This window comes from Chrysochloris asiatica, unplaced genomic scaffold, assembly GCF_000296735.1.
Source record: "Chrysochloris asiatica unplaced genomic scaffold, ChrAsi1.0 scaffold00168, whole genome shotgun sequence".
NCBI classification, from domain to species: Eukaryota; Metazoa; Chordata; class Mammalia; order Afrosoricida; family Chrysochloridae; genus Chrysochloris; species Chrysochloris asiatica.
In genome coordinates, this window is record NW_006408686.1 from 5,452,976 (window position 1) to 5,476,448 (window position 23,473).

At 46.9% G+C, this 23,473-nt stretch overlaps 1 protein-coding gene across 2 annotated transcripts in view; it reads right to left on the minus strand.

Annotated features, from left to right (window-relative positions):
• SUPT5H (suppressor of Ty 5 homolog (S. cerevisiae)) overlaps positions 1-23,174 on the minus strand; it is a 28,974-nt gene extending 5,800 nt beyond the window's left edge. Inside the window, exons 1-17 of one of the 2 annotated variants that reach the window (XM_006871434.1) lie at positions 23,030-23,174; positions 18,138-18,303; positions 16,903-16,968; positions 16,361-16,372; positions 15,807-15,876; positions 15,615-15,683; positions 15,436-15,501; positions 15,096-15,126; positions 14,795-14,863; positions 4,996-5,247; positions 3,435-3,524; positions 3,260-3,330; positions 1,727-1,832; positions 1,421-1,514; positions 1,205-1,341; positions 302-457; positions 63-209 (exon numbers count right to left, since the gene is read on the minus strand). In XM_006871434.1, coding sequence (XP_006871496.1) covers positions 63-209; positions 302-457; positions 1,205-1,341; positions 1,421-1,514; positions 1,727-1,832; positions 3,260-3,330; positions 3,435-3,524; positions 4,996-5,247; positions 14,795-14,863; positions 15,096-15,126; positions 15,436-15,501; positions 15,615-15,683; positions 15,807-15,876; positions 16,361-16,372; positions 16,903-16,968; positions 18,138-18,303; positions 23,030-23,104 — 1,677 coding nt within the window. In that variant the 5' untranslated portion in view covers positions 23,105-23,174. The remainder of the gene's footprint in view (positions 1-62; positions 210-301; positions 458-1,204; positions 1,342-1,420; positions 1,515-1,726; positions 1,833-3,259; positions 3,331-3,434; positions 3,525-4,995; positions 5,248-14,794; positions 14,864-15,095; positions 15,127-15,435; positions 15,502-15,614; positions 15,684-15,806; positions 15,877-16,360; positions 16,373-16,902; positions 16,969-18,137; positions 18,304-23,029) is intronic. The other variant, XM_006871433.1, reaches the window with a different exon arrangement.
• Between the last annotated feature and the right edge of the window lie 299 nt (positions 23,175-23,473).

Genomic DNA, 23,473 nt, shown 5'->3' on the forward strand with positions numbered 1-23,473 from the left:
CACGTGCTCTGCCACTTCCGGGAGCAAGGAAACCGCACAGTGCAGGCCTCTCTCACACACACCTGGAAGGTCTCCCGCTCCAGACGCACAATGACGCCCACGATCTGGGGATCCAGCTGCACCAGCTCACCCCACTCATGCTGGCCCCCTACATCCACACCCGAGGCTGTCTCTGAGCAGAGCTGCAGGTCCCGAGGGAGCACCTTCAGCTGTCAGGAGGGGAGGAAAGGAGTAAGGCGGTGGCCTGTCTGCTGGGGTCTCCTTCCAGCACACGTGCCCTGCCCCCTACCCCCAGCCCTACCTCGTGCATGGTGAGATCAGAGAAAAGGATGACGAAGTTCTCCTCCACCCGCACGATGAGGCCCGTGTCACCCTCGAATCGGCCAGCAATCACCTTCACGTGGTCCCCCATCTTGAAGTATTTCCGGAGTTCCTGGGCTGGGAACTCCAACATATCCTGGGGGGTTGGGTGAGGATGAGCTGGTGAGGGGAAGTCATACAACCCGGTCCCTCATCTTCCACATCCACTGGAGGGCTCAGAAAAGGCCCTGGACCAAAGTTCACTTCAGGCTCACAGGTCTTACCACGGAATACCTAATGTCAACAAGGCAGGCCTCACTTGGACTGCCCTGGAGACACCCCAGGCCTGCACACGGGACATCGGCCTGGACAGTCCTTCAGACCCAGACTGTCTCTCAGACACAGGGCACCAGATAAGCCCTCAGAGACACACCTGGCTAAGAAACCAGACTAGGCCCCACCTCAGAGAACTCCCTGGATAAATCTCCATCTCAGTCTACATATGGCCCCACCCGATCCCTCACTTCACAGAAACAAAAAAAGTCAGGGCACTTGTCAATTCCAGACAAACCAGGCACATCTTCCAACAACACAACACCCTCAGACACACGTCTCCTCCTGCAGCCACTTGCAAGGTCAGGAAGGTGAGCACACAGCCCAGCTCGACCTATCACCCGAAGACTCAGACTCCTGACGTTCCCTAAAGATAAACATCCCTTTCCTGCCCCTCACAAGAGCAGGCCTGCATAAGCCCCCACCCCAACCCTGAGAGCCACATGACCTCAGGCACTGGAAAACACTGGAGAGGCCCAGACATCCCCCGTCAAATGCCGAGTTGTAGCTAGCACACCACCACCAAGACAAGTAAAGTGCCCCCTAACACTGGGGGCAGGCTGGTGCCCACCTTGAGGTCCTCGTGCTTGGGCATGATGGTGACCTTGTTGCCATCCACACTGAGGATCTTCCCCTGCAGGTTGATGAGCTCGCCCTCGCACACCTCCACATTATCCCCCGGCTGGAAGTTGTGCTCCCGCTCCTTCCCTGCAGGGGTAGACAAGTGGCTGCCGCCCTGGACCACTCCCTGCTCTGTGGCTGGGCTTACAGGATAGGGATCAAATACCTGTGCTCTCAGTCACCACCTCCAGGTCAATGCCCTCTGGCTGGTCCTCAAATTTCTCCAGCTCAGAGAGTGTGGGCTTCACACCCTCTGTGATCTAAATCCCCGAAGGACAGTGAGAAAGAGGGGGGAGTGGATTAATTCGTGTCACAGCCCAGCTGAGCAGACAGCAAGAATTATCCCCCTTGGGACACTCCTGAATCCCAGATTAATTGAGACACACAGTCTGAACGGTAGGGGGCTGTAAAAGCTTGACACCTATCTCCCAGACAAAACCACCACCACCACCACCACCACTGGGACCCTCACCACAGCAGACATGGCAAAGCTCTTGAAGAGAAAGCCTTTCCGACTGTAACGATTTCCCTCGAAGATAAGGAAGTCACCATCGGAGGCAACATCACCCCCCAGGGACCTGAGATTTAGGGGGAGAGATGATTAGAAGGGGAGGGGGCTAAGAAGACAACTGTGTTGTACCTCAGTCTCTCAGCTGACAAAGCAGAAGATCACAGGATGGAAGCGCTACCTCTGCTCTGCTGGTGCCCACCTCAGTGAAGAGGCCCGCAGCACGGCCTCTGCTCCTCCACTGGCCCCTTCCCTGCTTTACTTGTCCCCACAATGCTTATCGTCATTTGACAGTGGATTGCGCATGCTCTAACAAGAACGTCGGTTCCCAAAAGGCAGGTGTGACCTTTTGTATTTGTTGCCATTGCCCCTTCTCCATCTGCAGCAGTGCTGGTGAATGGGAGGCTCCTGGTAAGTTGAGGAAAGTTGATCACAGCCAATAGACAACACCACGCCCTGGTTGTTAAGCCACCAAATTTGGAATTCAAGGTGCAAACCAAAGTGGGTTGGAGTCCTGAGCATATGTCTGAACTCTGCTGCCCCCGGCCTGAAGGGGCCAGGCCCCGGGTCAGTCCCTGGCTCCCCTGTTTCCAGAGTGGGGAGGAAAAGGCTCCCACACTCCCCACAAGGAGACCCAGCTCCTCCTGCCAGCTTTGCTCCCTCTGCCACCCTCTGTTCCTGGTGAGTCTGATCATCGGATGAGCATGTGCACTAGGGAGTACTGACCCTCTGTTCTCTCTGCTACACAGCCAGTAAGGGGGAGGGCCAGTGGGTCAGGGACTAACGGTAGAAATGGGTTCAATCCCAGCAAGGCTTCTGAGGTGCCGATCTAAAGGGGAATTCTACAATCTGTTTTCTATCAGGATTAAAAACAGATTATTTAGGCCTCTGACTGGCTGTCTCACAACTGGTTCTAGAACAGGACCAGAGGGAAGCGCACATCCCTATCTCCTTCTCTCCCATAATCCACTGCCATCCTAGGAATAGGGGAAGCAATCCAACAGCTCCCCAAATTCTCTCTGTAATCTGGCCACCTTTCCTCAGCTCTGCAATGACAGCTTGCCATATCCATGTTGAGTGTTTATAAGATGTCTCCATCTCCCACCCCACCAGAAGATCAGAGTGAGATTCTCCATCTGCCATAGTGGAGAAATTCCATCTCAGATCACTTATTACCACAGAGAGCTGCTCTGGATAGAACATATAGATGAATTCACTACAATCCTGGGAAGCATGAGTAGTAATTTTCCATCTTTATAGTTGAGGAAGCTAAGGCCCAGGATGTCCCATTTTGACTGAGGTTACAGGGTTAAACTGACCACTTCCAACCTACACCTGCTGGGAGCCCCCTGCTTGCGGGCATACATGTAGTAGGGGACTTCAAAAAGTTTGTGGAAAAATGAAACAAAAAGTGGAATTTTTCCACAATCTTTTTGAAGCCCTCTCATAAAGACACACATTGTGCTCCAGGCCCTGGGGTCCCCAAGGCCCACTCACCTGATCTTCTCAGCATCAAACAGCCTCTGTGGCGGTCGCTTAAACTTCTTCCTTTTGGCAAACCAGTCTTTCTGTGGAGAAAAGTGGCATGGATGGACAGGTGAGGCAGTGAGACTGAGCCAGCAGTAAGCACACATGCTCCTGCCTGCCTTTCCAGCGGCCCGCCCCATGTTACCAAGCTCATGTGGGCCTTGATGCGGTCATAGTCGATGCGCGGGATCATCTTCAGGGAAATGGTGTTCTGACTGGGCTCCACGTAATCCACCTGGGCAGACAGGCAGGAGGCAGGTCAGTGGGGGCCCAGTTCCCTATCTGGGCCTCTATCTCCCTAGCCCTGGACACGTGAAGGGGACAGGGCAGGGTAATGGAGAAATAATTCAGACTCTGAAAGCTCCCAAAATCCTCTCCCCAGCCAGGCCATCTCCCCTCAACGCTGCAACTGGATGTGCCACGTCTGACTTGTATACTTGAGGCTTCACTAGGTGCCTTGAATTTAGTACACCCACAGCTGAACCCCGCTTTCCCCGCCCAGCTCCTCCCCCTCAGCTACCCACTCTATTCTTCCTGTGCTCAGGCACAAAACCTAGGACTCATTCTCAACCCCTTCCCTGCCTTACACAGCCAGAACCCGGTCTCTACTGCCTTCCTCTGCCACTCCATCCCTGCTCCTGTCCCACCATCACCGCTACCTACACTACAGTAGCAGCTTCTTCATGGGTCCTCCTAGCTTCTGCCTCTGGCCCCCTAGTCTACTCTGGGGTTACCTCAGCTGCAGGGTCTACCCTGTATATGGGGGATGTTTAGCCGTATCACTGACTCCTCTATCAACTAGGTGCGAGATCCGCCCCCTCCTCACTTGTGACAACCAAAACTGTCCCCAAACATTGCCGGTGTCCTCCAGGGACAAAATCACCCTTGGTTTCCCACCACAGAGTCCTGGTGTAGCACTGTGGGTTAATGTGCCAGACTGCAAAGCCGTTTGAACTAGAAGGTCGGTGGTTCCAAGCTCACCAGCTGCTCCTTGGAAACCCTATACAGGGTCACTATGGGTCGGAACCGACTCGACGGCACTTAATAACAACAACAATTCCCACCATAGTCACTAAGGGATTCCTATTCAACCCAAAGCCAGGCTGTGGGCCTCAGACCCTCCCAACGTGCTGCAGGCCCATCCAGCACCTCTCCCCTGTCCCTCTTGCCCACACTCACAGTTTCTTCTGCCTGTACCATGCTTCCCAAGACATCCACGTGGCCCACTCCCTCAGCTCCTTTAGATTTGTACTCAACGTATCTTTAAGCATGCACAGAAAATGACATCATTCCTTCCCTGCAACTTGCTCTTCCTTCCACACCCCACCCTCTCATCTTTTCAAGCCAGACTCCCAAGTCATCGTGACTCCTCTCTCATTTCCCACATTCAGTCAGTCCCCTAGGCCTATTCACTCTCCCCTGAAATCTCTCTCAAACCCTGCTCTCCTCCTCCCCATTCCCCTTCTCCTAGTCCCCCACACGTCCTGCCCCCCTGCCTGAAGTGGGCCCAGCCCACAAGAGCTCCAGGCCACATCACACAGTTTCCTCGGCCTCACCACCACCCCAGGCTCTGCTCTAAACAATCTGAGTGGGGTTCTGCTCCCTGTACTTGGAAAGGGGAGAGGGGAAATGGAGGAGCACTGAGCAGAGGGGCAGACATCTAGATAGGAGCTCCACCCTCCCTCAGTTCCCATGACCCCAAGCACCTGCGCAATATCGTCCTTATACATCCCCCGCTTGAGGCGGACCCAGGACTTGGGTTTCAGGTTGGCCACTTCCTTCACCACCTTGAGCACGTCCGTCATTTCCTTGATGGGCACCATCTGCTGGTTCCAGTAGCCAAGCCGCAGGTTGCCTACCCCCTCAATGGCCTGTTTCACGTGGGTCTGCTTATAGGCCTCCACATAGATATAGCCCTTCACGTGTTCTGGGGCCACTACCGATTTAATCTGCAGGGGCTGTAGGGTGAGCCAGGGGAAGAGGAGAGGGTCAGACAGAACTACAAAGAGCAATGACCAATTCAGCAGTCCCTCTCCCAGGAGTCAATCCCACAGAAACGTGCGGGGCCAGTGACCTGGATACAAGGGTGTCACCGGGCAAGCGTTCTTTATGATGGCAACCAGACAAATGGAATTTAAAACTTCCCAACAAAAAGGACTGATTAAATTATGGCTTAACCATACCTAGAAATGCAATGTAGACCATTTTAAATAATAACATGACCTTTTAAATAATAACATGACCTTTTAAATAATAACATGACCTTGCAGTGACATAGAAGAATAAGAGAGGACTTCAAAAAGTTTTTAGAAAAATGTCATTGCAAGATAATGGAATTTTTCCATGAACTTTTTAAAGCCCCCTCATGAAAAAAGCAACAAAAACCAAAGAGAGCTGGAGGGGCTACACTAATATCAAACAAAACAAGACACTGAGACAAAAACTGTTATAAGAGACAAAGACATTTTATATCTGGGTGCTGGTGGCCAGGAAGCAGGCTTGTAGAAATGTGCCCTTTGGTTTTTTTAAATTATTATGTATTCCTGAGTGTTTTTGTGTACATCCTCTCCCCATCCAAACAAAAAAAAAACCCAGAGGGAATGGAAGCAAATACTGTTGAATGATGATGTATGGAGAAAATTGTAATCATTGCAATGAAATGATGGTGTAAAGTTGACATTTCCCCATGTATACTATCACTCAGTTCACAATAAAAACTTCAAAAAAAAAAAAGACATTTTACAATTAGAAAAAGGGTCAATCTATCAAGAAGATATTATAATCATCAACATATACTCTAGTCATAACAAAAGCCTGAAACTGATGGCAGAATGAATGGGAGAAAGAAACAAGTTAACAATAACAACAATAATAAACAAAAACTTTAATGATCCACTGTGTTGTTCAGTAATGGACACAACAATGAGATCAAAGATCAAGAAAACAGAAAAGTTGGCCAATACTATAAAAATCAACTAGACCCGCCAGACATCTATAGAACAGGACACCAATAACATCAGATTACAGGAAGGCTTCAAAGTGTTTGTGGAACAATTCCATTGTCTTCTCATTCCATGTTTTCCATAAACTTTTTGAAACCCCCTTGTACATATTCTTCACAAATGCCATGGACACACTCCAAAGTCACAGTCTCAATCAATTTTTTAAGGAATAAAATCACAGTGTTCTCCAGTTTACAAAGACTGAGACATTATAAACCAGTAACAGAAGAACATTTAGGAAACTGAAAAATAGGTGGAAAGCTAACAAGCTTCTAAACAGCCAATGGGTCATATAAAGGACTTAACAAGGACAATTAGAGAATACATTGAAGTGAATTAAAACATACTAAACTTGTGGAATGTGGGAAAGTAGTACTAAAAGAGAAATTTAGATAGCCAAACCTATATTCAAATTTTTTTCCCCAAATATCAATCTGGAAATCAACCCAGAGATGTTGTTGTTGTTAAGTGCCAATGAGTTGGTTCCCATTCATAGCAACCCTGTTTCTGAGGAGCGTCTGATGGGTCTGAGACATTGACTTTGTGGTCCAGTGTTTCCTACAAACAAACCAGGACTTCAAACTGTACACAGAAATATCAAGAATAAAATAAACCTACAGGACAGAAAATCAGGAACCAGAGATGTCAACTGGTAAACGACAACTACAAAGCAAAGAGAGGGAATAAATGGTGTAGCTAGAGAACTTCCAAATGGGAGAGGAAGTCAAGATAGAAAGGACGATTTTAAACTTTGGAAGATAATGAATTACAAGATAACCTCAAAGAATTTAATAAATCTCACCAAAAGAAAATACAAGAAAACCATAAAGATTCAATAAACACTAAAACAACAACAAGGAAGGAAAAGCCATAAACAAAATGAATTCAGGACAGAAAAATACATGGAACAATGACCCCACCAGATACAGACACACACAGAGAGAAAGTGTAACACACAGAGAAAGTGTAACACACAGAGAAAGTGTAACACACAGAGAAAGTGTAACACCAGTAAACGGATGCAATTACCTGTACAGAGACAGAGATCAGCAGAATGGATATGAAAACATGACCCATCAATATGCTGTTTACAAGAGACACACCTTAGACACAAAGACCAAATCAAGTTAAGAAATCAAAGGATGGAAATACATACATCGAGGAATAAAAAAAAAGGCAGGGCTGACCATTTGAATTTCTGATAAAATAATAGACTTTAAAGCAAAAGCCAGCAAAAGAGATAAGGAAGAACATTACATAATGATTAAAGGGTCAATTCAAAAAGAGGACATAATGTCTACATATCCAATGAAAGGCTTGAAAATACATAAATCAAATATTAACGGAATTGAACAGAGAAATAGACAACTGCACAATAATACAAGTGAATTTTACGTGGTAAAGTCATAGTCTGGAACTCCCACCAAGTGTCTCTGCCCTGCTGGTCCGGGTAAGAGAAGGTCGGAGAAGATACTGAGAAGAGGACAGAAGTCAGCTGTGGATGTCAGCAGTCAACTGTAACTAAAAGCTTAAAACTTTTGCTTGGTGCTGTTATGTGCTGTTGAGTCAGTGCCAACTCATAGCGACCCTTTACGGGGTTTCCAAGGAGCAGTTGGTGAATTTGAACCACAGACCTTGCATTTTTAAACTGACCTTGCAGTCCAGCACGTTATCCTGCAGTGCCACCAGGACTCCAGCGTGACCACGATCAGAGGGAAGTCATTTCAGGAGTAGGAGATGGGATCTTACTACAATCTAAGAAGCAGGAGTGGAGCTCATTCTTTGAGCCCCATGATTCCTGTGACTTGAACCTACTTGAATTGAACCAGGGGCAGAAAGCTGTGACACCAGAGAGAAGCAGTAGCACCAAAACACGAGACAGACAGCAGTGGTCTTCCCAGCCCCACGAAGCAAGTAACGCTGAATGACTTTGGGCAGGAAGTTTGCTTTGACAGTGGGGTGCCTCCAGGTACTTAAATGGGAGACCCACAGAACTGGAGCAAAATGCCTTTAGGCTGAGGCTTATGATGGAATGGTGTGTCCTGAGGGCACTTATCAGATGACTACAACAACGGGGCCCTAAACAGTTCTGATCCTTTATTGTACCTTCCCTCATAAATTTCATAACTATGAGTATACTGTCTGACTTTTGTGTGGCTGTTGCAATGGATTATTGAACCCAACTGAGAAGCAAAGAAAATTGTGGGAGGAATGGTTGGTGCCTCATGTTTCTGGACTTTAACTTACCACTTTTAATGAAGGACGGAACAACTAGAAAGAAACTCAACAGAGACACAACCAACCAACTTGGTGTCATAGATGTATACAGAACTCACCACTGAACAACAGTCTTGACAAAACAAGGGAGCTTCAACAAGTTCTTGGAAAAATGGAATGAAAAGATAAAGAATTTTTTTAAAAAAGAAACTTTTTGAAGCCCCCTCATGTGATCCAATAATCTCACTACTACTACGTATAGATGCCAAAGAGAGCCTTGCTATGAACACACACGCACGTCCTGACTTCACTGCAGCACTAGACACAATAGCAAAAAGATGGAGACAACGTAAGTGCTCATCAAAGGGTGAATGGATAAACAACTATGCTGCATACAAACAATGGGACACTACGCAAGAGTAACAATACATCTAAGAAACGCTTCATAACCTGGAGGAACTTGGGAGGATGTCATGCTGAGTGGAATTAGGCAATTACAAAAGGGCACATACCACCACTGCTACAATATCAAGGAAAGATTTACAAACATCAAGAAACATTCTTCAAAGGTTACCTACCACCAGTGAAAGGAGAAGGGAGGGTAAATAACTAGAGGATCAAATGTACTAACTTGAGTGAAGGGAAAGGCAATATACACTAAGCGTGAGGACAGCACAAAATGATGGCAGTAAAGGAAAACACTGGAAGTCCACAAGGGCCCAAATAAAGGCAACAAAGATAAATACTGTTTCCATACACAATCCTGAAATAACAGTAACAATCTACTACTGGATACATAGAAAGACACAAGATGAACAGAGATGGGAAGGCAAATGAAGCCAGGAATATATATGTTAGACTGTATTTCTACAAATGTAGTTACATGTCGTCCTGCAAATGTATCTATTTATATGTTATTGTTTGGTGCCACCGAGGCGGTGCCGACTCATAGTGACCTTATGCACAGCAGAACGAAACACTGCCCGATCCTGGGCCAGCCTCACTACTGTTGCCACACTTAAGCCCAGTGATGCTGCCACTTGGCCAATCCATCTCGTTGGGGGTCTTCCTCTTTTTCCCTGACCCTCCACCTTACCAAACATGATATCCTCCAGCGACTGGTCCCTCCTGACAATATGTCCGAAGTATGAGAGACAAGGTTTGGCCATTCTGGCCTCCAAGGAGCAACTTCTTCCAACACAGATCTGTTGGTTCTATGGGCAGCCCTTGGCACTTTCAATACACTATTTATATAGTAGAGCTTCAATGTATCCACGAATACAGTAGTTTGTTATAAGACTGATGGAAAGATCGCACTTTGAGCTAACTGTTGACACCCACTGAGCTGAAAGCTTGTTGAACCTAGATATTCACCTAAAATTGAACGGTAACGCTAGGGGATCTTCTTCCACCAGCTTCTTGTTTTCAGACAGTTTCTTCATTCATCAAGGGAACACATAAAGAAGACATACTAGTAACTAAAATGAGCTAGTATTAGATTTTTTTGAATTGGACAATCATATGGTTCACTATGCAGGAACAACAAATTGAAAAGAAGAGCAACGAATTCATTGTCAAAAAGAGCATTTCAAGATCTATGTTGAAGTACGATGTTGTCTGTGTACGATAATAGCCACATGCCTATGAGGAAGACGGGAAGCCTGGTGTGGCACTGCAGGATAAGAACTGGACTGCTAACTGCCTGGTCTCTGTGTCAGTACCAACTTGAAGGCACATAACAACAGTAACGAGAAAGCCCAGTTAATAACACAACTGTTCAAATTTATGCACCACACACTAACCCCAGTAATGATAACATTGAAAAGTGTTATATAATTATATAAATGAAGAATTTTACCAACTTTGGAGTCCTGATATGGCACTATGGGTTAATGTACTGGATTGCAAGGTCAGTTTGAACCACAAGGCTGGCAGTTCAAGCTCACCAGACGCTCCTTGGAAACTCTATACAGGGTTCACAACAGCACTTAACAACAACAACTGACTTCTTCAGTGTGAAAGTGATAAACATGCACTCAAGATGCATTGATAATTACTGGAGATTGAAATGTGAAAGTTGGAAACAAAGAGGAAATATTTGTACTTGGAAAATATGCTTTTGGTGATAGAAATGATGCTGGAGATTGCATGACAAAGCTTTGCAAGACCAACAACTTACTCATTGCAAATACCTTTACTGAACAACAAAAACTGTGACTAGTCACACAGACCTCACTAAATGGAACCCACAGGTATCAAACTGACTATATCTGTGGGAAGAGACAATGGAGAAGTCGAATACCAACCAAAACAGCACCAGAGGCAAACTAGGTTCATATGCAAGTTCAGCTGAAGCTGAAGAACACTAAAAAAAAGTACACAAGAGCCAAAATATGACCTTTAATACATTCCACCTAAATTTAGGGACCATCTCAAGAACATTTCAAAAGGTTCCAAATGTTCAAAAACCAATAGTTTGGAAGGAAAAAGTCCAGCTGCACTGAACACACAGGTGAAAAACAAGGCTCCAAGAATTGACAGAATGCAAATGGAAATCTTGCAACAAACAGATGCAGCGCTGGAGGTGCTCAATAGTTACGCAAAGAAATTTAGGGGTCCGTCTATGGAAGAGGTCCATAATTGTGCCATCATTCAAGAAAGGCGACCCAACAGAACGTGGAAATCAGAGACTGTCCTAATATCACCTACAAGTTCTGCTGAAGAGAGCTGAAAAACAGTGGTACTAGTACATCAACAGGAAGCTACTAGAAATTCACGGTAGATTCAAAAAAGGGATCCCACTGCTGATGTCAGATGTATCTTGGCTGAAAAGAGAGAGTACTAGGGCAATATTTACTTGTACTTTGCTGACTATGCAGTCATTGGACTATCTGGGTCATAACATATTCTGAATAACATTGTGAAGACTGGACATTCCAGAATAATGTAACTAACTCTAGATAATATTCCAGAACTGGACATTCATGAGGAACCTGTACATAGACCAAGACGAAATCATTAAAACTGAAGAATGGGATACTGAGTGGTTGAAAATCAGGAAAGCTGGGAACCAGGGTTGTATCCTTTTACCATACTTTATCTGTATGTACTCTATCTGTATGCTGAACAAACAAATAATCTGATAAACTGCCATTAGGATTGGTGGAAGACTCGTTAACAACCTGCAATATGCAGATGACATACCCTGCTTGTTCAAAGTGAAGAGGACTTGAAATACTTACTGATGAAGGACTACAACCTTCAATATGGATTGTACCTCAATGTATATGGAAGTTGTAGTCAAGAAATCAAACAACCTAATGCATTAGGAAAATCTGTTGCAAAAGATGTCAGTTTGAGGACTAAGGTGTGCCTGACCCAAGGCATGATACTTTCAGTAGCCTCGTATGCATATGAAAAATGGACAATGAATAAGGAAGACTTAAAAAGAATCAATGCATTTGAGTTATGTGTTGACAAAGAATACTGAAAAGTACCATGGGACTGCCAGAAAAACAAATCAGTCTTGGAAGAAGTACAGAATGTTCATTAGACGGGAGGATGGTAAAACTTTTTGTCTCTCATACTCTGGACACATTATCAGGAGGGACAAGTACCCAAAGAAGGACTTCATGCTTGGTTGGGAAAGTGGAGGGTCAGTGAAAGAGAGGAAGACCCCCAACAAGATGGGTTGACACAATGGAATCAGTGGGCTCACACATAATTGTGAGGATGGCACAGGTCTGGGCAATGTTTCGTTTTGCTGTACATTATAGGGTCAGAACTGATGGTACCTAATATGTCTGTATCAGAAAATCTTACCCAATTTAAAAAAGAATGGTGTAAAACTTTCTAGCATGCATAGATTTCTAAAAACCCAATTGAAATAAAAAGCAAGGTGTTCAAAACTATTCCTGAGTACTAAGAAGAAAAAAAAAAAGTCTAAAGACTAGTATATTTCCCCCCCTCTAAGACTGAAACTCAAAGGGAACACATGAGCAGGCATCTATGCTTGCTGGCGACCACATTGGTTTACTGGTGAGTGGAAGGGGGGAAAAGCAGCAATGAAGAAATGAGCTGAGTTCAACCACATTCCTTAGACTCCTGTTGACCTGGATATCAGAGAGATAAAGAGGAAGGGCAGGTTGGTCCAAAGTGTGGTGAGACCTGGGGACACCTGAGCCCATAGACAAGGACATAGCCACAGAGTGCAAGAGCTGAGGGTGAGCATCCAGCGGATACGAAATGAGCGGAGAAACTCGACTAGAGGAAGACAAAAAACAAACAATATTTATAAAGGAAACGAGGGTAAATTGCTACAATTTGATGAACTTGACCTATACTCATGGAGGTAATAGCTCAAAACACCAATAGAGAGGGAAGGAGTCTTCACATCTAGTATCAATGCTATCCCCTCGGTACACAGGGCAGATAGGGACAGGAAACGTAGACAATGGCTACCTAAAATGAGGGGGCAAGTTTACAAATGTTCAAGACATGAGAGTCCTCACTGAATAGTTTCATCTGGTCTAGATGGGTCTGATAAAAACAGATGGGGTTAAGATTCTATGTTTCAATAGTAAGTGTTATCATGACTAACTGCAACTATTACAACTGTAAAGGTAGAAGTTTTGTAACAAAAATGGGGGAGCAATTAATCTTGGCAAACAATACTGAAAAGTACCATGAAACAGAGGACCAGTCCAGAAACAGAGAACCCTAGTACCATCAAGGGAGAAGAGCACAAGCGGAATGCAAGATCTTATCCAGAGAAGCAGCGACACCAGAGATGGAGACAAAAGTTGGGGACATGGAGAGAGGGAGCAGCTGAGGACTCTAGATTCATGGGAAGAGAGGAACTGGGGGCTGGTGGCCAGGAGGCAGACTTGTAGAATGTGCCCTTTGGTGGTGTAAATTATTATATATGCCTGAGTGTTTAAAAAAAAAAAAGGAGCTAAAACAAATAGAAATACTGTTAACTGGTGGCACATGGAGGGGATTATAATTATTGTAAAGAAACAAAGTGTACGATTAGTTGAATGTACAACTGATTATCTGCCCTATAAACTTTCACTTGACTCCAAAACGTTTAAAAAAAAAAAAAAAAGAATGGTATATTCATATAATGGAAAACTATGGAGCCACTGAAAGGAATAAGGCTGATTTCTATTTACTGGACACAAAGGACAATCATCAAAGAAAAAAGGTTGGCTGCAGAACAGTATTTAAAACAACAGCAAGATATACCTTTCTATGTATGTAGAGGGTGGCGTGGAAAGACACAAATCATTGCTAGTCATGACTTCTAGAGATTGGGACTCAGGCATAAAGAGACCTGGGCTTTTTACCATATACAATCACAGTTTAAACAGATTCATTAGGATTTTGCCCCAGGACACAGTACAGAGTCCTGAACATTTAAAATCATGATTTGCAAATCCTGCAACTTTGTTATTGATCTTGGTCCCACTGTGACATCCACTGCTTTGGCAGGAAAAGAACAAAGGACTCAGTTACACAGGTACCATGTCAAAGTCACCAGCCAACACACAGTAATCAGAAGCATGTTTCACAAATTTTACAGGTAATTTTGAGAGCACTCTTCACAGGGTTTGCCCTGGTTCTAATATCACCAGTTACACTTCTAATAACCAAGTTTATTAAGCAGAAATTGCATGCCAGGTTCCACTTGAGAATCAGACATGTCTATAGTCCTTTTATCCGAATGATGATGAGGAGCGAGGACAGGTCCACAGACAGCAGAAGAGGCAGGATTTGAACCCTAGCAGTCTAAAGAAAGATCTATGCTCTTAACCCCACACTTGCTGTCTTGCATGAGGGCTGCATTACTGCATGTTTCATGTGCTGACAGAGCCCTCAAAGGACAGAGACGAGCTCAGCACTTGCCAGATCAGGGAGAGAGGCAGCAGAAGGGCTTGGTGAATGTTTGATGACATGAAAGGGAAGGAGAACTCAGGTCTAAGCTATAAGAGGGGGACAGCTGCCCACCTAAGAGGGTAAGAGGCTTGGTGAACAGGCAGAATTCACCTATGGCCAAATGGCTACAGTAGCTATGGACAGCCTGCTAGAAATGGTCAAAGAGCAAAGCCAATACTCAGTGGCTGTCAGAGCACCGAAGGATCCTGCAATCTCTGTCTAGCTAGCCCAACTCCGTCACCACAAAGCTTTGCTCAGCACAAGGGGCACCTGGCACTCACTGTGTCCCTCCCTGTGGGCTTGGATCTCTCATCCTCTCACACCCCTAATGCCTGGTAGCCACACTTACCGTATCTGTGAACTGGTAGGCAATGAACTTGCGCATCAAGGATATGGCTGTGGCTCGTTCCTCCCCAATCTGGAGGGAAAGAGAGTTGGTGGGATGAAGGGCAGGACACAAGAAAGTAGACAGGAGACAAATGTAGGGATAGAGTCAGCCAGCAAGGAAGACTGGGTGGGAGACGGAGTTTGGGGGAGGGGAAGCAGGAAAGAAAGATATCAAAAAGCAGACAGAGGGACCAAAATGAAGAGGTGGGCAGGCTGAGGAGACACAGAACAGACATCGTCCCCCACTCAGCCAGAGCACACACCTTACACTTGACTGTCCATAGGTTGGGGTCCCTAGACAGGAGAGGCAGAGCAACCATCAGTGCAACTGTCCCCTATGCGTGAAACACACAAACACCAGGCCTTCCCTTTTGCTCCTCTCCCACCCCACCCCCACCAATTCAGAGCTACCCCACTACCCACCCCTCTCTACCCTCCCACCCAAAAGTCCCAACTGCTCCTCCGCATCCACCACTTTCTCTCCATGAGATTGCAGCCTGATTTCTTTCAGGCAGTGACCCTTGTGGGCACATTAATCTGTGTGAGCACATCACCCCAAAACAAGCCCCCTCTCAGCCTGTCTGGCCTCCCTCAACCCCTTACTTGACTCCCGGGAGGAGCTGCTGCTGAGTGATGTCATCCGAAAGCTCATCAGACCCACCATACACCCTGAGAGGAAGATGAAGCTCAGCTTGCGGGGGAGGGAGGGAACTGCCAGCCCTGCCCTCCCTGCAGAGGGACCACCAGTTCTCCACCCTCAGCCCACCCAGCCCTGCCCTTACGTCTCTCCCACCGAGGACTTGGCATATTTCTTCATGTAATACTCGCCTAGTTCTTCCTCACGCTGGTCCCTGAGGCACAAAGGGGAAAGCAAATGTGAAGGGAAGGTGAAGGAAAGGCAGGTGGGCTGTCCAGTCCCCAAACTGCCCCACAGGTGTCAGTGCCATGGGGACACTTTTCCTCTCCTCACTCACCGCCAGAGGTTCTGGAGGCGTCGAGCCCCAGAGCGGTCTTCATCCAGGACAACATTATCGATGTTAGAGGCTGGAAGAAAAAAAAGGCAGATGGGGCGGGTAAGGGGAGGTGGTAGCTCAAGGATCCTGGATCAAGTGGGGGACCTAAGAGGGCTGGAGTATGGCCCTGGGGCAGGAAAAGACCTCACTGAGGAGACTCCCAACCCTCCACCTCCTATCTTCTCCTGCTCCTCCCAACAAAGACCTAGGAGTGGGGCCCAGCAGTTGGGGGACTGCTGCTCCCCATCCAGATGCTCCCCATACTCACAACTCCATTCCATCCCTCCCATCCTTGAACACCACACACAAGCCCAGACACAGAAATAATACACACACTTTTCCTGGTCAGCAAGTACTACAGACCTGGCCCAGAACTGCCTGCCTCTGAATCCTACATGAATCAGTGCCCCCAGGGCCAAACAGGGACAGGGTGGGTGAGGGTAGGGTGCCACAAGAAAGAGGCAATGTCAAGATATGGGAGGAGGATCAGGGAATCATACATTTCAGATTCTTACCTTCAATCTCTTCTACTTGGAGGAAGAGGAGGTGGTGGTGGTGGTGGTAGTGGTGGTAGTGGTGGTGGTGGTGGTAGTGGTGGTAGTGGTGGTGGGCGAGGGCAGACAAAGTATGAGCCAAATTATAGCAGCAAAATCAACCATGGGTTGGGGGAAGGGGAAGGGAGGGACACAGGAAGGTTGAAAATCAAAAATAAAGGCCAGGCACCAGGTGGTTGGGAGAGAAGCCGAAATGTATGAGGTGCACAAAACGGAAAATAACAGGGAAGGGGGACACTGGCCCAGGAAGTGGGGGGTATCTTGGGACAGAGTCCACCCAACCCCACAATCATCAGAAGGGATTCATTAGGGCCCTGGGATCCCAGAGTCCTCTCCCAATAACACCCACCCACCCCACCCCCCAACTCATGGGCCTAAAAGGAAAAGGGTGGGGAATTGGTCTCTCTGGCAACAACAGAAAGAAGCGAGGTGAGGCGGGTGGGGGTGGTGCAGGGCATGGGGAGATGGGCCCCCCATCAACGTGGAAAGGGGCCCACGCTCACCTTTCTCTAGGATATCTTCTGCCCCATCCTCCCACTGGTCCTCGTCCTCATACTCATCGTCCACATCTGGAAAGAGAAGGCCAAAGAGTCAGGGCGGCAGCTGGGACATAGGGGCCCTTCACCACAGCTCCCAAGAACTGAAGCCTCTCTTGGGAAGACGGGGCCCACACATCTCCACTTACACGGGCTCTAGACAGGCACCTGACCTCAGCCACCTGCTGGGTGGAGCAGAAGCCTACAGCTATAGGAGGCATCTCCTCTCCCACCCCCACACACATCCTTTAAAAAAAATAAGATCAAAGGAAGCAGGCCAAAAAGTTCCCACCCAACTATGAAATGAAAACCGGTGTGTATATATGCGTGTTTACGGCTAATTGCTTCTGTGGACAACTTCTCCTCAGCCATGAGACCTGAAGAACTGGTTGGTGTCCAGCCACCATTACTGGTCATTTTGACCACAGATTCTATATAGTAGCATCTTGATCAAAAAGGGGAAAATGTATAACAGAACTTCAAATTTTCATGGAATCCAGAACTTCTGGTGCTATGGGGTCTAGGTGAACCCCTGAAACTATTATTCTGAGATAATCCTTAAACTTTAAACCAACAATAGTCCCTGAAATCTTCATAAACCCAAACAATAGTTCCGCTTAATAGTGAATAATGTCTGTCTAGAGCACTGTGCTCTTTGGTGCTGCAGAATAAGTACAGGCCTGTGAACCACAAAGTTGGCAGTTCAAACCCACCAGCTGCTCCTTGAAAACTCTATACAGGGTTGCTGAGTTGGAACCGACACAATGACACTCAACAACAACATGGGATCAAATTGACAACAGCAACTCAAAAGATTAGACCGGAAACTTAGAGGGAGAGTGAGCCTATACTAATGGGGGAGGCACAGCTCAGAGGAGGATGAGAATGCAATCAACGTTACTAACTATAATGGCTGGTTATGTACCGTGGAGTCGGTTCCGACTCATAGTGAGCCAGTACAGGGTTTCCGAGGCTGTAAATCTCTTACAAGAGCAGAAAGCCTCATCTTTCTCCCATGGAACACCTAATAGTTTCGAACTGCTGACCTTGTGGTTTGCAGCCTGATTTATAACCACTACGCTATCAGAGCTCCTTACTAATTACAACAAAAAAAATTAAATAAATTACAGATAGTTCTTAAAAGTACACTAAGAAATGGAACTGATGGCGGAAGGACAGCCCCCGTCGGCACTGCAACATACCAGCCTCATCCAGAATGAAGCCTCCATGGCGGGGTTTCTTGGGGGGACGGTCATCGTCTTCCTCCTCTTCTTCCTCATCATATTCCTCCTCCTCTTCCTCCTCTTCCTCTTCTTCTGGCTCGTCCTCCTTTTCACTGCCTGCTGGACTCCGCCGCTCTTCCTCTACCTGTAGGGTTGTGGCATCCAGAGTTCTACTGTCTCCAAATCTGCCAAATCTGACCTCAGTGCCACCTCATCTCCACACCCATCAGCCTAGACCAGGATCCGCTAACACTTGGATCTTACCCAGTCTCATCCTGGGCTCTAGAACTCTAATCCCTCGTTCCACAGCAACCACATAACAGTGTTTCCCAAACTTCAATCTCTTCCTAATTAAGTGCATGATTTCCTGCTATATCCACACGAGTGTAAGCATTGATCTAACGCTGTCTTTAAATCCACGCACCTTTCTCTTCATAGAGAAGAGAAGCTTCTCTGTATTTTAAAATGTTCATAACTGAAATCTTTTTTAAAGTTTTACATAAAAAGTAACCATAAGCACCAAAGCAGCAGAACGTTACTAAATTCCAGCACCATACTGTTGCCTGCTGGGAGATTCTAAGCCTAAAGCCTGATAATAACAGAGACCAACAAATTTCAGTTATTCACGACATAGCCTCCTGCTGCAGTACTGTGGGGTAAGCATTGGACTACAAGATCCACTTGAACCACAAGGTTCACACACACCTGCTGCTCCTCAGAAATCCTATACAGAGTCACCCTGAAGCAGAATTAACTGGACAGCAGTAACAACAACAAACTCAAGATAGAGGGGCTTCTGGTGCAGCTCTGTAGGATCAGCACTGGATTGCTAACCATAAGGTTGGTGGTTCAAACCCACCAGCTGCTCCTCGGAAACCCTACAGAGGTACTCTACGAGTCAGCGCCAACTAGATGGTACTTAACATTCAAAACATAAGGAGCCTTAGCGGTGAGCTAAGCCCTACAATGTTCAATAGACTTCTGTGAACCCGGGTGAAGACCTGGTTGGCCAGCAGTGTGACAAGACCTGGGGACTCTTGGGCCCAGAGTCAGTGACATAGCCACAAAGGACTAGAGTGGAGAGTGAAGCATCCAGCTGATAAGAAGGGAGGGCATATGCAAAAGAACACCCACACTTGCAGATAATACCCACTTATCCTGGCTTCAGTGACTGGATGAGCAGAGCTCAACCAGAAGTAAAAAGAAGAGGAAAAAAAAAAGTATTCTCATACAATTTGATGAACTTGACCTACACCTATGGAAGCAGTAGCTCAAAAGAAGGAACAAGTCCTTACAGCAAGAATCATTCCCACCCCCTCCACACACAGAGTAGACAGGGATGGGCAACTGGGACATTGGCTACCCAAAATGGGGATGGGGGGCTACAAAGGCAAGAAGTGACTGGCTTACAAGCTTTCAAGAGGGAACCTAGATCCAGAGGGCCTGGAGGAAGGTAGAATCTCCACTGAGTAGTATTCAATCTGACTAGGCGGGGCTGATGAAATGAAATGCGGATGGGTCTCTTGTGATACAATAGTGAATAATTGTTATCAGGACTGATCGTGAGGGTTGTAAATGTAAAGGTAGATGTTTTATAGCAAGGAAGGGAGTGATTAACTTTTCAGTCTAGGCGCGGAGGTCCCTAGGACCATCAAGGGAGAAGAGCAGAGAGCGGGACCCTACCCAGAGAAGCAGTGATGCCTGAAATGGATGCAGAGATGATGACGTGGAGCGATGGACCTGCTGGAGACTTTAGATCCAGAGAGGGAGAGCGACTGTGTGCTGAAGACCTGGGGGGTACGGGGGAAGGACTGCATGGAGGGGATTGTACCCATGGCAATGAGACCATATACGATAGAATGAATGTAAAGCTAATATTCTACCATGTAAACCATCACATAATTCACAATAAAACATTTAAGAAAAAAGAAAGATCAGCAGGAAAACCCCAAAACAAAAATGGCAATGTGATTGACTACTACAAGAATAAGCAAGTTGCTGAGTGCTGACGACTGGGGGGGAGGGGTGGGGGGACAGACTTACAGGGTATATCCTTTGGTTGGTTGATGATGCACGGAGGGGATTGTAACCATGGCAATGAAAACGATATATGATAGGATGAATGTAAAGCTAATGTTCTACCATGTAAACTATTACATAATTCACAAAAAAACATTAAAAAAAAAAAAAAAAAAGGAGCCCTGGTGGGACAGAGGTTAAGTTCTCAGCTGTTAACTGACAAGTTGGCAGCTTAAGCTTACTAACTGCTCCAAGAGAGACAAGACCTGTCAACTTGGTGCCATAAAGAGGAACCAAAACAACCAAACCCTCCGCCATCAAGTTGACTCCGGCTCACTGCAACCCTGAGGAAGTGTCAGGAGAATCGCCCCTTAGGTTTTCTAAGATTGTAAGTCCTTATGGAAGCAGACTGCCACAGCTTTCTCCCACACAGCTTGTGGCTACAAACCACCAGCCGTTTGGTTAGCCAGCAACCACTGCCCCACCGATGCCCCCTTCCTGTAAGGGTTACAGCCTATGACACCCTATGGGACAGTTCAACTCTGTCCAATAGACACACTCTGAATTATAATCAACCCAACAGCAAAGGGTTTGGGTTTTCATTCAAGACATTGTTGTTAAATGCCGTCAAATCAGGTCCGACCCATAGCGACCAGGTATAGGGTTTCCAGGGAGCTGCTGGTGAGCCTGAACTGACGACCTTATGGTTCAAACCAACTTTGCAGTCCAGCACATTAACCCGCAGTGCCACACAACATACTAGCACCAGAGTAAAACTGTCACCTTGACCCAATCAGAAAACAGGATACACAACGAAGAAAAGTAACCTCACTAAGCAATTCAACAGAACTTAAGTATCCTGATTCTACCTAAAAGTACCTCTCCCCTCACCCCCGGAATATGTCCTACAGTCCTGGGAGACTCTGATCTAAAATATGAATCTGACCCTGTTGGTTCCCTGCTTAAATACTGCCATGTCCTCAGGTAAAGAAATCAGCTCCTCAGCCGCCCTGCATCAATCGCTTCCACCATGTTCTCTTAGAGCTGGCCAGCATCATTCTGCTGCCGTCACCTTGCTCTTCTTCCCGCTCCTACAGAAAGCCCTCTCTGTTCCCTTCCCTCACCTGGTGAGAGCAGACAAGCCAGCAGGTGAGTCAAGAGGCTAGCATAGTGCTGGGAAGACAAGTCCATGGAGTGTCAACTAGACTGTCCCAGATAGGAAAAGGAACAGGGATCACAGTTTCATACCAGCAGGCTTTAACCACCACACACAGAGTCCTAAAGACACAAATCAGTGACCCAGGACCCAGCGCTACAGCTTGAAGCAACACTCCTATCAGTCATCTTCCCAGCTGCTCCAGTCCTGCCACATTACCCCAATTCCTCCAGCTCCTCAGGGGAATCAGAGGGCCCCCCCCCAAAGAGAAAAGCAAGAGATGACAATTCAATGGCTACAAGGACCAAGCAGGCAACATCAATGGAGCAGACCAAAGGAAACCATGGTACTGTCTGCCATGCATGACACAAAGGAGTTAATGCTGTCATCAGACAGGCAGGGTGTGGCGGGCAAGTGACCCTAGTCTCAATGTTGGAGGAAGGGGATAAGAAAATCCCAGATCTAAAGGGGTCAGCTACTTTTCAGTTCTACCAAAGAGCAGCCACCCTGGACCCTAGTTTGCCAGTTCCTCCCCTTGTCCCTGAAAAGCAGTAAGCCCTGATTTTACATGCCCTCTCCCTTATAAGGGTTAGCAACTAATTTGAAGAGTTAGCTTACACTTCTGCAGCTCAACAGTATTTATGATCACCTTGTCCTCTCTTTATTGGTTTTCCACTGTTGACTTTCACATGTTCCCTCTGATCAGGACAAACTAGACTCCTGGCTAGTCCTTGAACACAAGGACTTGCTCCTGATTTTTTACACACTGTTCCCGTTTATTAGAAAAAGGGAATATCCCCACAACTCATTTCCTCATGTCCCTGAAGTCTTTACTCGGATGCCACCCTCTCAGGCTCACTCTGACCCCCTCTATTTAAAGTGCAACCTGGACTCTCAGTTTTTTGCTCCAAAATGTATTTACTGTTTATATTTGTTTAAACCCATAAGAATGCCAATTCTATGAAGTTTTTTTAAAAATCTGTTTTGTACACTGGTGCCACCTAGGGCCAATGTCAATAAGGGCCATGCAGTCAGTTCATACTCACAGGGATGCTATATAGAATTTCCATATCACGGCTGATGGCTTCGAACCGACGAACTTGAGGTTAGCAGTCCAGTGCTTAGCCTACAGTGCCACACCACGACTCCTAGCACATTGCTGTTAAGTGCTGTTGAGGTGGTTTCGCCTCATAGGGACCCTGTGTATAGGATTTCTGAGGCTTTAATTCTTTGAGGGGAGCAGAAAACCTCATCTTTCTTCCGCAGTACAGCGCGGATCGTATGGCACCAGTAAGCACCCAAAACAGGTTTTTAGAATAACTATACTGAAAACCCTATACAGGGTCACTGTGGGTCTGAACCGACTCTCCTCCAGCCATACAAACCTAAAACGTACGGAAATGGATAGCGGGACTTCCTCGATGGCAGGTCTTTTAAACCCATCACCTGTTACCCCACCGTACCTGGCGCTGTAGAGTAAGCACTGGACTGGGAACTGCAAGATCACGGTGCAAATGAGCCAGCCGCTCCCTGGAAAGCCGGTACACAGTCGCTGATGTCTCGATGGCACTTAACCACAGTAAAAACCACCCAGACGCTCCCAGAAGCCAGGGCCTGCTCACGTCGGTTCTGGACTCCCCTAGAGGCCCTTCTGCCCGGCACCCGTGCTGCCTTCACCAGCAGCCAAGCCACAGACCTCAGCCTCCTCGCCATCACTGCTGCGCTCGCTGTCCTCCTCCTCGGAGAAGTTGCTATCCTCGCTGTCCGACATCTTCTGTTCCTGCAAGGAAAGACGGCGGTCTCTGAAGGTCCCACAATTCCGAACCCAACCCTGAGCCTCAGTTTCCCTAAGGGTTTCCCGGTAGAAGACTTTAACTCCTCAGCGCACTTCCGGAACACTCGTTCTAGTAACCGAGCCGGAGAAGGAAGCACCGCGACATGTGCTACATACACCCGGGTCCCAGAATCCCGCAACTACACCTTCTCAACGCCCGAAGGCTACGGGGCTTGACACTATGTGGGGAAGGCCTACCTCACCGCTCCGATTCCACCTCTATCAGGCTGGGACACGTACTCTCTCGCGAGATCTCGCTCGTTGCTCTCGCCCAACGCGAGATTTACGAGGCTCGCTCTAAACGAC